At 40.9% G+C, this 15,386-nt stretch overlaps 2 protein-coding genes across 5 annotated transcripts in view; both read right to left on the bottom strand.

Moving 5' to 3' along the window:
* The window catches only part of prkd3 (protein kinase D3), a 36,984-nt gene extending 29,438 nt beyond the window's left edge, over positions 1-7,546 (bottom strand). For 3 of the 4 annotated variants that reach the window (XM_062439910.1, XM_062439907.1, XM_062439909.1), the window contains exons 1-2: positions 7,163-7,546; positions 5,613-6,251 (exon numbers count right to left, since the gene is read on the bottom strand). In XM_062439910.1, coding sequence (XP_062295894.1) covers positions 5,613-5,906 — 294 coding nt within the window. In that variant the 5' untranslated portion in view covers positions 5,907-6,251; positions 7,163-7,546. The remainder of the gene's footprint in view (positions 1-5,612; positions 6,252-7,162) is intronic. The other variant, XM_062439908.1, reaches the window with a different exon arrangement.
* Positions 7,547-8,224: 678 nt separating this feature from the next.
* Positions 8,225-14,973, bottom strand: mocs3 (molybdenum cofactor synthesis 3). Its single transcript, XM_062440286.1, has 13 exons — positions 14,384-14,973; positions 13,228-13,360; positions 13,055-13,147; positions 12,288-12,408; positions 11,505-11,579; positions 11,176-11,293; positions 10,973-11,081; positions 10,800-10,862; positions 10,125-10,288; positions 9,857-9,904; positions 9,173-9,269; positions 8,949-9,056; positions 8,225-8,410 (listed from the first exon to the last, which is right to left on the bottom strand). The coding sequence occupies exons 1-13, from the start codon at positions 14,474-14,476 to the stop codon at positions 8,253-8,255; spliced, it is 1,380 nt and encodes a 459-aa protein (XP_062296270.1). The 5' UTR covers positions 14,477-14,973; the 3' UTR covers positions 8,225-8,252.
* Positions 14,974-15,386: the final 413 nt, after the last annotated feature.

Genomic DNA, 15,386 nt, shown 5'->3' with positions numbered 1-15,386 from the left:
GATGGTGGTGATTTATTTCCCGTGTGTTTCAGTTAGTTTTGGTCGATGTGAACTGCAGTCTCTCCATTTTCCATCTGCAACCTTCCCTCTTGCTATTTTCTCTTCTCATTTTCTTCTCTTTTTTAAAAAAGTTTTCTCTTGCTCCTTTCTATACTTCTTCCCCAGACAGGGTCGATGTTAATGACATACCTCAACCTGTGAGTGGACCCACCACACAAAGGTCTTAAGTGAGAATGCTGGTCACATATTGATTCGATGCTCTGAAACTAAATCATCAAAATAAAATGATCTAAATTGGACACACTAGATTAGACACACTAAATAGCAAATGAAGGCAGATATACATATTGTACATTACAACACCATCATGAAAGTATAAAAATGCAAACCAAAGCAAGCTTTCTCAACTGCTTCAACTCAATCTAATTATTCTTGAAAAAGGAATGCTGAGCCGATCTTGTTGTATCTGCCAAGTGTTACCTTGCATCATGGAAGTGATATTACTCAAAAGGTTTAGAACAATCCAAATCCTTTTGTTTTTACAATACTCTGCCATTTTACTGTGTGTTGTCCAACGTAGCCTGCTTCTGACTCAAAAAGGCCTTTGTCTCGCTAATTACAGAGGCAGCTGTACAACCCTCAACCAGAGACTGGGAGTTAAAGGACTGACAAAACCAGTAGGGAAACCTGTGGCTGAGGCAGCTGCCTTTCACAGCATTTCCAGCTGGAGAGCAAAATGCAGTAACATCCTAAGGAAAAGTGCTAAAATTAAAGTATTCATAAAACTAACATTTGAGGCAATGGTTTAATGTTTTTTTTCCATTACCTAAGCCAAAATATCTTCAAATTTCCTTCCTCCTACTAAGCTTTATCATCCCCTTTGATAGCAAGAGAAGCTTTTAAGGGATGCCAAGCTCCACTGTAAATTCTCCGTTTATATCGAACACGTTTGCAGCCAACACTCAACAGAAAGCATCTCCACCGAAAATTTAATTGCACCTTTGAAGGATATTAAATACAGTCCCATAAAGACTGAGAACTAAACTGTGTGGATCAGGAACTCACTATTACAGCATCCATCAAAATCTGTCAGATGGTCAGTGCTACCAAAGCAAGTGTTTAGCTTCAAATATTTCAGTTTCCTAGCAGTCTAATCCCACCCATCCCGAGCAGCATCACATCATCCTCCAAAAATGCCTGGGTGAAGAGGAATGTTCTGTAGCTGGCTGGCTGTCCAGGCTGACCAGCTGGCTAGCTGGGAGTCATTCTCAAGGAGTCGTGAACTTTTGTCCCGCCACTGCTCCCTTGTTGGCTGCACGAGAGGACTTGGGCGACACCAAACAGGAAACGCTCAACAAGTGGAAGCTATGGATGTTTATCTCACACCATTCATCAAGACCCAAAAACCAGACAGAGAAGTCGGGGCCCGACCAGTGAAACAAGGCTTCCCGACATGGAGTTCCATGTAGCCACTGGAGGGGCCATCAATGGGCCATCACGGTTCAGATCTAGGCTGGATGTTAACCGACTGGGAGGGTTTCAGCCACCCACTGGCTGGCTCCTTTTATCCTTTCTCACAGTCTTCAAGGAGCCTGGCTTAAAGTTGATACCTTTGTGCCAAGTGGTGACACTAAAACAGTCATACTTTTAAATATTCACTAGATTGCAGCAGAAGAAACCACAATAGCTGCTTTAAGAGACTGAGCCTATCAGGATCAAGTTGCCCCGACTAAGGTTGACCTTAACCACTGAAGTTGGTGAATGTGGTCCAAACCACTACTATCAAAACCAACTTTAGATCAGCACAGAGAACAGAGAAAGGGGCGAATCTATTCTGTGGATGCTGGCCAAGTCATGTGGTCGAGTCGTTAGCAGGAAGAGGAATGAGCCGTACAAAATCTATACAATACACAGCTATTATAACAGGCTGCATGACTCCCCGTCAAACAATGAGACTTATTCAAAACTAAAGGGTTCAGGAAAGATATGAAATATCAACCTTGAAGCCATGACACATTATACACAGTAAAAGAGAGCACATGAAAACATCTGGAAATTCCACAGCTGTGCAACCACATCCAGAGTACATCTGCTATAGCATAAAGGCTTGTATGCATGGCTGGTAACAGTAGTTTCTCTGAAAGTAACAAGCATCTTCAACAAAAAGGCTCACTGAAATTTGGAGAAGAGTTTGTTATGATGTGGCTGCCAATTACCTACAAAGAAAACGATTGATGAACAGTGTCACATCTTTTATAGTTTGGCAAGCCAGTGAAGGAAAAGGCTCCAAAGTACAAAAACAAACAAAAAAGAAAACTAAAAAGTAACATTGGCACAGCAAAGCAAGCAACCTCTTCACCAGAAAACCATCTATTTGTCCTTAAGCTATGGTCACAAGCTTTGAGAAGATACTGAAAGAATGAGATTGCAGATATAGGGAGCCAAAATTAGGTTCCTGTATAGAAAAGCACTCTATACAATGGAGTCTAATAGGCCCCTCTAATAGAGGGGTTGAGGTAGTTCAGCTTTGTACTGGAAGAAACCCAGAGCAGAAACAAGACATGGTGGAGGCACTACATATTCCTTGGGATCCAATAAAAAAGCTAAAGGAGTGCTGCTGAGAAAAGATTTGGGCTGCTGTTTTTGCCTTGCAGGCATAGTAACTCTGAGTCATATTATCAACAGAGAGATGCACAACCCAACCTGCTCAGCCACTGTGATAAAAGGTCAAACACTAACAAGATGTCAACATGGTTGAACAGTATTCAGTCAAAATATGTAGAGCTGCAATGATTAGTCAATGAACCGACAAGCTGATTCACAGAAAATTGTCAACTATTTCTTTATCACTTAATCATTTTGAGCAAATGTTTAAGAATAAATATCCAAATCCCTTGTTCCAGCTACTCAAATATGAATATTTTCTAGTTCAGTCTTGTATTATAGTAAACTGATTATCTTTGGTTTGTGGACTGCTGTTCTGGAAAAAGAAGACATATGAGGACATCACCTTGGGCTTTGGGAAACAGTTTTTGACATTTGCATCATTCGTTGACTTTCTATACAGACCAAAAATGATTCAAAAATGAAAAAAGAATAATTAGTTGTAGCCCTAAAAATATGCACATATACGTGCATGATATAGCCATATAGCTAAATCCCACTCTGAGAGTTCACAACAGCTGACACAGCAGAAAATGTAACACTGAATGGACAGATTTAAGTCTGGATAAGCATCCATGTTTGTTGCATGGTTGAGCGGTGAGTCACTGAGTGAAGCAGGCCAACTCACAGCGAAGGAAACAGCAGCACGAAGGGGGGAATACACTTCCATCCAGACTCCATCTCCATGCAGATATTACCACATGAAGTCTGAAGCTCTTTCCTGTCTCGCCTCTGCTGACAGACACCTGAGGTTGTGCTGACTGGAGAGTTCCTGGGACGACTGTCAACAGCTAACCTAGGGTCAGAGATCCTCAGCTGGAAAATTTGGCCCGGATGAGCAGACTTTGTAAAAGCCTCCCCATTGTCATGCATATTTTAGAACAAGAAGTGAGGCAGGGATGGACTGGAGCGCACAGGGCCTACAGTCATATTTTCCATTGATATCGAAGCCATATGGCTGGATTTCATGAAATAGCTGAGGCAGTACACTGCATTTGGCAGTGTTTAACAGAAGAAATGCACAATAATGTGGATGAACGGGCTGGATATGTTCTGTGGTGATGATGTACAGTATATTATGATGAAGAGGATGTACAGTATGTTCAGATGTTTACAGCCTTATAAAAAGGAATTCCCATGACTGTTGGTCACAAATTGGATCATTTCCTGACATATCTTGTTAGAGCGTATGGCATCTTTAGATGCATGCATGTGATATGAAGTGACACAATAAAATTGCACTCAAGCAATATGTGATCCTGATGTGATATTGGCAGATTATCAGCATTTGTGCACTATGAAGGCACTGCTCTGATTCTCTTTAAGGGATTTTCTTCAAAGCATCTTGTTTCCCACCCTTTTCCTGTTACAGATTTTTGCAACTGTGCCAATATGTTACAGGATCCATGTAAATATGCGCAGTGATGAGATTTTCTGCTCTGCGGACCAGAACTGTTCATAACTAGCTAGTGAGAATCAGCAGACCTCGTAAAGAACAACAACATTACCCTGCTCCTCTGGAATGTCAACTTGGACAACATGAAACCAAAGGACACAGACTCAATACAGATAGCTCCTTCACTATCTCCCACTGTGTTCAACGCAAGTTTTTAACTCATTCATTTTTCCTTATTTTGATTAAAAACCACCACCACCATCATCATCATCACAAACACGAATATAGCTCTGACCTACCCAAATGTTCAGGTCCCGATAGCTGATGAAAGTGCTCTGTTTAATCACCCTCCTTTTATTTAGTCCATGATAATTACAGACACAAATGGAGTAATCATCATTATAGACAAGAGGTTAAAAAACTGCAATGTGTGGATGCACAACCATTTCATTATTCCTGCAGGCTTTGCACACCATTAATCCCACACAACTGCTGCATAGTTGTACACATGCATGTGCTCAAAAGAAGACAATCGCAAAATAACCGAGTGAGGGGTTCAGAGCACTGACGTGTTATGAATCTGAGTTAAATTATAATACATGTTATCAACTCTGAACGTCAATTTGCAGTACTTACTGTATTACTTACTGAGAAAATGTATTACTAGTTTAAAAGTGCAGATCATGTGAGAGACTTTTTTGATCTTATTTGGTATTTGGAGTAGTGCAATGAACATGTTTATATATCTCAGACAGAGAAAACCACATCATACAAAAGGAATAATATCTGTGGTGTTGCAGCTTCACAGTGCTTATTATTTTATGGGGCCAATTCAAATTAGAAAAAAAAGTGCATGTTTTGCTCTAATTCTTATTTTCCACACTATAGGCTAAACAGGCGCACGAACACGCGCGCACACACACACACACACACACTGATTGACTTACACACAGAATATGAGATGGTAAATGGTGTTGAACGATGCAGCCTATACTTGCATTTAAATCCACTACTTGTGCTGAGGTTACACTCCAGTTTCATTACAATGCATTACCAATGTCATGGAAAATAAAGCAGATCCAGCATCACATTGGGGATAACTCTGGGCTGAGTAAAACCACAGAGTAGTATTGTATGTGTGTATGAGCTTGCATCATGCAAGTCCAGCAACATTACACCACAATGTAAATAACTGGCACTGCTTCACTGCGTGCTGTAACAGAAGGAGCATCACTGCTGTTGTGAGCATGCTTCTGCGGTGTTTGACTCATTTTGGGGCACAAGGCCCAGATGTCTGCTTTGGAAAACAAAAACCTAAACAGATGAATATGGCTGAAGATGACAAAACACATGTTGGTGCATGGTGTCTGCCCTCTACTGCCTTCAGAATGACTGCTCCAGTATGAGAGCAAGCTAATTGTAATGTGTACGCATGTGTTTGTGGAAAACTTTTCACTTCAGGGGGCATTAGAGAAAAGTGTTAGATGAGGAATGTCCCACGTAACTGAAAACAGAGTGTGAATCAATGTGTGAGATGTGATGAGATTCTTACCTTCTGGTCCACTATGGAGCACACCAGGTCCTTGACAGCAGACAGCGACAGGTCACTGGCCTCCAGATTCACCGTCTCTCTGGTCAGTCCGATCTGCAGCAGGAAGGACACCCCATGGAAGGAGCTGCGGGAGTTGGTGGGGCTCGGGGCGCTGTGACTACCGTTGGACAGTCGCGTGTAGAGCGGTCCGGGCGGGCTCGGCGATGGGGACGGGGCAGACGGCAAGGACGGGTGGTGCGGATGGAGAGAGTGGAGGAAGGCTCGAGGTAAGGACGGGGGAGGGGAGGCAGACATTGGGTTTCTTCCAATGGCGACGTGAAACGCTGAATAGTGGAGGGTTCAGTGAGGGAGGTGGATAGGTTTTTGGTAGGGAAAATATCTGGTCCTCATCAGTGAGTCAGCACAGTATGGTTTTTTATGAGTGTGACATTGTTTCTCTCAAATTAAGAGGGTAATAGCCTATCCGCCCACCTGGGCTCACACACCACACATTCATTCACTAGATGGGCAGGTGATGGAGAAACAGTCTCTGAGCGATCCGCAGACTTCTGCAGAGAAATCACTGCAGCAAACTTCATATCCTGGAGTGGTGATCCTTATCCTTACTGAAGTCAGTAATCCACTCTGACCACAGGAAGCCTGTCACCACAAACATACACACACACAGAGACAAACACACACAGTGCTATATTTATAATGAAAAAAAACAACATTCTCCTATCTGAACACAGTAAAGAAAGTAAAGGACTGATGCACGTAAGAAGCTTTCATCCAGGCTGTGTGAATGTACAAGCTCCTTCTCTTCATGTTATGGACACTTTTTTTTGGTTGAAGTCATTTAGAAACAGATGTTTCAGCTCTTTTCACTGTCACTACCACACTGACATCACAGAGACAATTACGCATGCTCATACGTTTTATCAAGAAAAGACCACAAAGTCTTTGCCTTTGCTAAAACTGATTCTTAAATCTTGAAATGAGGCTTCAGGTAGTTTATTTAGATGACTATTTTCATTGTTTTCATGTTGCTTTCCGTTGTTTTGGTTGTGTCTGCTTCCCAGGGTTGGCTCTCATTGCTTGTAATTGTAAATGAACCGTGCTAGCGGAGCCACAACGTAAACTTTTGGGTGTCATATCAAACGTTTCACATTCTCATCGACTGTTTTTTGGAACTTTTTGGTAACTTTTTTCCCTCTACGCACTAATGGGCCTTGATGTTCGCGTGCAGGACGATACAAAAACAACACCTCGCGAGGACACGTAAAAGTTGATAAAGCATCTCATTTCTGGGTTTACAAGAACTCAAACTCCACTAACATCTGGAACAGAGGCTTCTCAACATCTGCACCCCTCCCACTTTCGACTGGCTCGCTGGCAGAACACAACCCGAGTCGAGAGTCGAGAATGCCAGCAAAACAAGTTATACAAGCCGTGAATTTGCGCATTCGGAGGAGACTTTGTTGCACTTCAACTATATCGTGTCGTGTAAAAAGCCCGTTTAAAAAAATACAACAAACGCGGCCTTGAATGTTTCAGAAATCATACTTTACCTTCACAGTCAGCGAAGGGCTCATTTCTTTCCATTGTGAGTGGACTGAAGAAACTTTGTAACTCCATCAACTGAGGAAAGCGGAGTCTCAAGTTTATTATTCTGCACTTTTCTCAAGTCTCGAACAAAAGCGCAGCGACGTAGCTTACGTACAATAAATACCAACATTACTTTTACTTACAGGCGCGCTGAGACTAACCGAGCCGTCCATTTATTTTATCTTTATCTTTTTTATTCCAGATTGTAAATTCATGCGCATCTTATTATCCTTACAGCTGTGACTACTCCCCCTGCTTGACGAGAAAAAGAGCAGCGACCGTCGTTGGGGCTTGGAGTCTTTCTATTATCTCCGCGTAACTGACTTTCCATGTGTGAGGAGGAAAAGTTGAACTACAGCCCTGTAAAGCAATGGCGCCTCCGATGGACTTCTAACCAATGCGCATGTGCCTTTCTTTTCCGTTATTTCAACTTGGCCATGCCAAGAAAAAAAAACTTCTACACAACCCGGATCGGCTTGTGGCACAGTTTTCCAAAGTGAAGAACAAGAGTCCTCAGGGGCCCTTATAAAGGGGCTTCAGGATGCCCCCCAGCAAAATGAGAAGAGGATTGATTTCACTTTAACAAATAAACATCAAAGTATGAGATTTCTGTTCATAGCTTTTAGTCTGTATTGTGTTGTCTAGGCAACTAAACACTTTTTAGATAGAGGGTTTACTGTAAAAAATGGGGTTTGTAGCCAACTGTCTACTTGGGGTGACATGTTTAATTTATTAGATATGAGGAGGATGTCTTCTACAGCTAGCTGAACTTCTAGGGATTGTCAAAAAGAAAGAAAAAACAGGAAGGACTTGATTTTGCAAGGATGCTTATGTGTTACCTAACTGCTGCCTTGTGTTTTCTATGAACTGAGCACACAGAAAATTACACAACAACAAATTATAGGAACTGGTCCCACTCTTGTACTTGGCATGTGAGCTTTTGCAATTCAGCATTGACATTAAACTTTACCTGAAAGCACAATGTCCGGTGCACATAAGTAAACATGAGCAAAGATGACAAATAGAAGTTTATTAACAGAACACATGTCGAAGTTAATACTGTGGAAATGTGGGGTCTATCTTCCGCGACCAAGCCATTAGACCCCCGCAGATGTCTTTCAAGCTGATGCTGTCCACCTCTGATCCACTCAGCTTCTCCAGAACCTGCACTGCCGTCTGAGAATCGTTACCCATCTTACAAATCACATAAACTGGGGGAAACCACAGAGAGACAAATATGAGAGATACGCTCGGTGACAACAGTGGATCATCTGAACTAAGTATGCTTTAAATTCAAATTACACTCACATTCATACTGTATGATTAAAGGATAAATAAAACCACCACAGGGGATAAAAAGCACACAGGTGTTTGAATGGTGCAAACATTACATTGAGTATAAACAGGTAAATTGGAATTGATTATAAAATAGACATCTAAGAATGTATTAAGTGCTATGCTAAATTTAGCTCATTGATAAAGAAACCTCAACAAAGTGAATATACAGAGCAGCACCAAAATACATTTTTTAATATTAATTTCTCTAAAGCAGGCCAGCTGCTCAGGTTGGCCATACTTGTTTTGGAAAAGGGGTCACCTAGCAACCCCATTACAACCTGCTACTAGCTGTCCAAAATAAGCCGCCAGCCTGGCAGTATGAGACTACACAGTGGAGTGTGAATATGCACACGGGGTGCCTGTTCATTTCAAACAACATGTACGGACCTAAACGGTGTTTTGACATGTTACCTGGAGGATGGCGGTCACCTGCCATCTGCTGTTTCAATTGGCTGATTCTCTCCTGGAGTAATTGGATATGTTCACTCTTCCTCTCTTCTAGACTTGAGAGTGGGATGTCTGGCAGTGATTTAAGGAAAGTAATCACAGAGAAATGGGGAACAGACAGACGTGATCAGAAGGTATGGAATTATGACAGTGAGATTGATTTTGTGTCTCCGTCACCAGAAGGATACTGAGTGAGATGGGCAAGTGGCATATATCCACTTCCACAAGAGGGCGCACGTCCAACAAAAGATGGGGCTCTGCTTTGTCCATTATGGATTTGTAATCCTAGAATTACATTGAAACAGTCATTAATGCACAAATTCAGAGAAGTTTATAATTGAGAGAGGTGTGGTTTTCACTTTTGGAACAGAAAATTGATTTGTATCTCTGCAGTTAAACGGGGAAACCTAAATGACTCACAGCGAATGTTGAAACAGGTACCGCTTGTATTTGTATGTGTAGAGTAATACGAACATTTTAACTACTTTTCCTCAAATCACAGGAAACAAAACTGTTTCTAACTGGAACCCCTTGCACAATCTCGATTACAGCCCAATCAATCATGATCCCCATCTCTGTGCTTAATGACTCAGCGGGTTTGAAAGCGCCAATTCTGCAGAAATATAAACAGATGCAATCCACTACCACTGCTCTGGGTGCCAAGTAGAACATGTTATTCTTTCCCATAGAAAATCTACAGGCACATTTTAAGTCATTTCCCATTTAGGGTTGGGTCAGCGCTGAGATGTAATCAGTTTTATGAATGCACATGAAAACTGAGGGGAAAAAAATTGTGACTAATCATATAATAATCAGCGCTAACTACGGAGAGTCACGCAATGGCTAACTGTTTCTGGAGTGTATATTCTTACCTGCACTGTGATCCTCTGATCTCTGGGGAGGAGGTTCAGTCTGCGGCACTGAAACACAAGGAAAATTAAGCAATGAGAGCATTTTCCTATGATTAGAGGATAATTATATGTAATATGTACGTGTCAGAGTAAATGGTCAATCCAGTTGATATAAGAAAAACACTGCTTATGGCTTATAAAAGCAAATATTCCTGCGAAAATGTAAAAGGCATACATTCTCATAAAAACCTCTGATCCATAATATTAAGATTCTTTTTTAATGATCAACCTTATCTGTTGCGGCAGACCCACAGAAGGTCTCATAGTCCACCAGCTGGGTTACAATGGGGTTCTCTCCACACACTGCACAGCTGGCTTGCTTGGGGCGTAACTTGATGGACCTGAATCTGGCATCTTGAGCATCAAACATCACCAGCTGCTGACTGCAGGAAGCTAGCACAACTGGTCAAGGAAAAGTATCACCTCATGACTTGATTCAAAGAACGGGCTACCAGTTGTTTAGAAACACCACAGCAACATTCTCTTATTTCTTAGTAGGAAAACAGTACGACACTTCCCTTACTGACGCGCCAGCTCCAGGTATTAGCAAGGATATGATGATGGAAGTCATGAGGCAGGATAGGGCAGGTCTATTCTCTGATGTGAGTCTACTGTACATTAGCGTGAGAATGCTGTTACCACAACAGCTTCATGAGACTACAGCAAATGAAGAGTCAGCAAAGTCCAGGGTGTGCAGACAAAAAGAATCCAGCCTGGTTTTGTTTTATTTTATCAGACAGGCACAGAACACCCTCCCCATCCCTAACTTTGTTACAATGAAAACCGCAGCAGTTCTTTATTGGTTCATCAAGGCGAAAGGTCTGCATGTACAGTACAGTAACAAAATGCCAGAGGAAGGTACTGTATGTCAAGTGAGAGTTAAGAATGGAAAACAAAAGGATACAGCGTTGTCCGGAGGCAATCTTGAGGACTTCCAATGCTTGGAAGCAGCCCATTATCCCTGGAACTTAAAAATAAGTGGAAAACGTTACTAACAGCTATCATTTACACAGGCTGTGCTCTGTTCAAAGCTAATGACTTCTGGGAAAGCCAAGGGACAAGAAATAGACAACTTACCCACTCCTAACACCCCTCCGTCTGAACAGTTGGTCACTGTCTCTGGTGGTGGGGGTACTGGGTACAGACATCTGTAGCAAGGGCCTCCACAGTAGTTATATACTGTCAACTACACACACACACACAGATCTACTCAGAACACAAAGGTTTTTATGCTGGTGAAATGAGCTCACACTGATGACAAAAGAGTTTTTCAATCTTACCTGTCCATCCATTCTTAGGGCGCTTGCTGAAACAAGAGGCTTGCCGCTGAGCACGCACGCGTCATTCACAAGATAGCGAGTGGGGACGTTATCTGAACAATCCGCCACAATGTCATATATGAGAGCAGCAAAGTCAAGGTAAAGTATTTTCTAAGCAAAACATGCACATTTCTCTTTTAAATTCCCCGAATGCTCTTCATGCAGTATGATATGAGATCATAAGAGTGAGGCTTAGTGGATGGCAGCTATTAAGACAGATTCATGGCAAGGAATTAGCCAGTGGCAGATCTGTGTAACAGATGTAGGCTGAGGACTGTGAGGCAGGATACTGCTGAATGAGTTGCAAGGCGTTCTCCGGCGAGAGCTGCAGGTGGTAGGGAACACACTCTACTGTTGAGTTCAACCTGTAGACATATTGAAAAAGATACATTGATTTCCACAGTAGTCTAGTTTGATACTCCATAGTACACATCAGTATTTGTGTTCACCTCTTTTAACCCAAATCTCTATATAGATATACATACATAGCTCTACTAGTGGTTCTGTTAAACCAAAAACCACTGCTTGTGAGTATTGAAGGGGGAAAAAAAGGAAAATGATGTAAGTCTGTGTGTGCCACAGCATCAATACACTGCAGATGTTATTTTCTAGTCAGAGAAATGACGCCCTCGTGTGGCTATGGCTTTACAATCCACGTGCCAACCACAGTAGGCCCACTGTAAGGGAGAAAGGCACCAAAAAAAGCTGTCTCTAAAATAACATGTTTACACAATATTTGCAGACTAGAGAGAAATACACAACCAAATATAACCTGTGGTGAGACTGGAGAGCGCCAGCATACATTACACAGCCACCAAAGGGTCACAAAAAGCATATAAATACACCAATTATCGTAGTTACTGACCATTTACTAATAATATCTAAATACTAGCTTCTGTATTTCAGATCTGTTCATGCCATTTTGGCACAAATGAGGAGGAATATATTTCTCAAATGCTGATTTCTCATCTTTGTCTAACTAAATGATACTGGTGTACAAGTGTTTCTGACCTGCACACAAAGTGTAACTGTACGGGATGTTTTATGCAATGTGTGCAGGTGCCAGTGAGTACCTTCTGACAGCATTGGCAGCAGACAGAGCTTTGGCCTGACCCTGGTTCTCTTCCCCATGCAGCACTTGTCTGTGCAGATTACTGAGCTCCACTTCGTCGTAGTCCAGCAGGCCCAGACGCCCTGCAAGACACAAGGATGAACGAATAAAATATCAAGCCCTTATAGCAGTGGAACCATGACAATTAAACTTTGTAACCATGGTACAGATTTAACAAAGTCTGTCTTTGGAAGAAAAAAGAGGCTCAGTTAGTATACTTGACTGCCTACTTTTTATCTTAAGTCCAGCATATTTTTATTTTCTCTAATTTTGTGTCTGCTCAGCACTTTCAACAGCTTTTCTCAATCTGTTGATGATTGTATTCCCAGTACACAAACTTCTCCGGCCCTTTCCTCCAGTTTCTCTCTAGATAAACAACCAAAGTTTTGTTGAAACTTTACTTAAGGTGCCAGAGAGCATAAGTGAGACTGCAGAGGAAAAGTTCCAAATTAAAAGCTGTAAATATACGCTATTTTTTTCATTAAATAGCACTAAAATGGGTAGTGTGAGACATTTCCTTGGAAACTGTAAATGCATAAATGTGGTTGCAAGGTTTTCCACCACAGATAGATTTAATTTGTTCACCTGCCCCTGGGAGGTGAGCCAGATTGCTAATTTTGCCTCAAGTAAAGACCAACCACTGAGAGCTCAAAAATGACCCACATTCATATATTTATGTGAAGCACAATGATAAAAAGGTTTATTATTTTGATCAACTAGATAACTTACCAATGCCAGCTGCTGCAAGATACTGTGCCAGGGGACAGCCCAGTCCTCCACAGCCCACAACCAGCACTGAGGTCTTTGATAAGTTCAGCTGACCTGTGGACAATCAAGATTCACTCAATTGTGTTCAAATCTCAGCTGATTGAATGTTTACTGTATATGAGAATAATCCGTACCTTTCACACCCAGCTCAGGCAGAAGGAGCTGTCTGCTGTACCGCATGATGTCTTCATTGCAGAGCGCTGCTTTGGCTTTCAGGGGAGTTAGGGGTGTCACTCTCTCACGCAGCTCCAGTGCTGAAGTGTGGCTCTGATATCACAGAAAGGATTAGTAACAGAAGCACATGTGTAACAGGGGCTTTGTGCCCTAAACAATCAGCCTTTAAATATATAATGAGTACATACTTAAGGGATTTTAATTTAATAATTCCTGCTTATATTTCCTTTAACATTTAAGATTTGATGAGTTACTTGTACTCCATTGCTAATGTAAGTCCAGATTCACTGAGACACTCAGTTTAAACTTTTCCTTATGCAAGTCTGTATGCTTTTAATACTAAACTTGGAATGCAATACTATTGGATGTTCCTATGGGTATTTGTTTGATCAATACCCATGATTAAAACAAGTATATATTGTTAACTACCCAACTTACAACTTGTGTGTAACTTGTCATCAAAGCTTATCTACATACACAAGTGTGCTCACATCCTCACCTTTACCTAAGAGAGACCATTTGCAGGTGAAATGTAGAAAACCACGTAGACAGCAAGTGTGTTTTCATCTATGTGTGCTGACTGTTGTGACCCGGCATCTGCAGTGATGTTATGCATGTACAGTGTGTGTGTGTGTGTGTGTGTGTGTGTGTGTGTGTGTGTGTGTGTGTGTGTGTGTGTGTGTGTGTGTGTGTGTGTGTGTGTGTGTGTGTGTGTGTGTGTGTGTCCTGACTCCTGATGACTAACACAATGGAGCAATCATGATGTGGTTGTGCTGTGAGCTCTGATTTCTTGTGTCAGCTCAATTAATTACAGGTAACAATGTTTACCATGTTTTAGTATTGATTTTCATCTTTCCTCAGCTTTTCTCTTGTTCGTCTATAATTGTTGTTCATTGTTTACTACTTAGAGCGCTGTCAAACATGCTTATTTTACTCTAACAACAATAAGTAAAGTTTGCTAACGTTATGTAGCATTGACTAAACAGAAACTTAACGCTGTAGCTGCATTGCATTGGATAGAAAAGTGAGACTAACTCGTTTTTCTAAGCACAGCCTGTAAATGTGAGCTACTAATAAACTTTATTTCTGGTTATAAAGTAGCCTAGTCTTTCGTACCTTTTCCAGCTGAGCCAGTTTCTTTTTCAGAGCAGCAATTTCATTCTCTTTCTCTTTCAGCTGAGCCTTCAAGCCGACAACCTCCTGAGCCATCACTGCTGACACGCACAGACAAAACGCGAGCTGTTACAGGAAAATATTATGTTACAAGTGTGCTTTAGCTGCAGTGTAACTGTTTGACTGGAAGATGCTGCATGGTCAAAACTTCCGGTTTCACCACGTGACAGTGAGACCACGTGGTGGGTGACGCAGGAAGCGCTGCTCCTACTTTCACGAAAAGTAATTTAGTGTTATTTTATTGATGACATTATTGATGAAAGTTTTAATTTGATTTGGAAGAATGTTATGTTTGGTCTCATTTAAAATAATAATGATTTTCATTTGCACGTGATACATTTTATTATTATTATTAAGGCCAAATAGATAAGAAACCATGCGTTATTGTATTTGGCAATAAGATCAAACAATACATTAATTCAATTCAATCCTGCCTAAAACCAAAAGCCATTAAAACTGTAACTCATTGTGCTATGTTCAAAAGCTTTATATAGATCCCCATTCCCTTAGCCTTAATTTATAGTTGTAATATGTACATTTTCTTTATATACATTTACTTTTATTTTTTTCTTTTATTGTTTTTGACAATAAAAAAGAAAAGTAATATAACACTTATAACACTTTATGCTTTAAAATACACTTTAAAATACACAGTGATTGTATTGTCAAGTTGTAGTACATAAAGTGCTATAAACTAATTGTATACTTGTTTCAGTAAAGCAATTTTTTTTAAAGAAAGAAAGAAGTGAATTAATATTAATGCTATGATTTGATGATGATGAATAAGAAAATGAAAATCACTTTCTTATCAAAGATTTTGTAGATCTTGCAGGAATTATCTTAATAGAAACTATATATAATTATTATTATTATTTATTTATTTTATTTTATTTTTTCGTTCAGTGAGCTCCTGTTTGAAAGTGAGCCGTTAATTAGCACAGAACCT

Source organism: Scomber scombrus, chromosome 19 (genome assembly GCF_963691925.1).
Source record: "Scomber scombrus chromosome 19, fScoSco1.1, whole genome shotgun sequence".
Taxonomy (NCBI): domain Eukaryota; kingdom Metazoa; phylum Chordata; class Actinopteri; order Scombriformes; family Scombridae; genus Scomber; species Scomber scombrus.
Note: the sequence above shows the minus strand (reverse complement) of the source record. Positions and strands in the feature narration are given on the sequence as shown.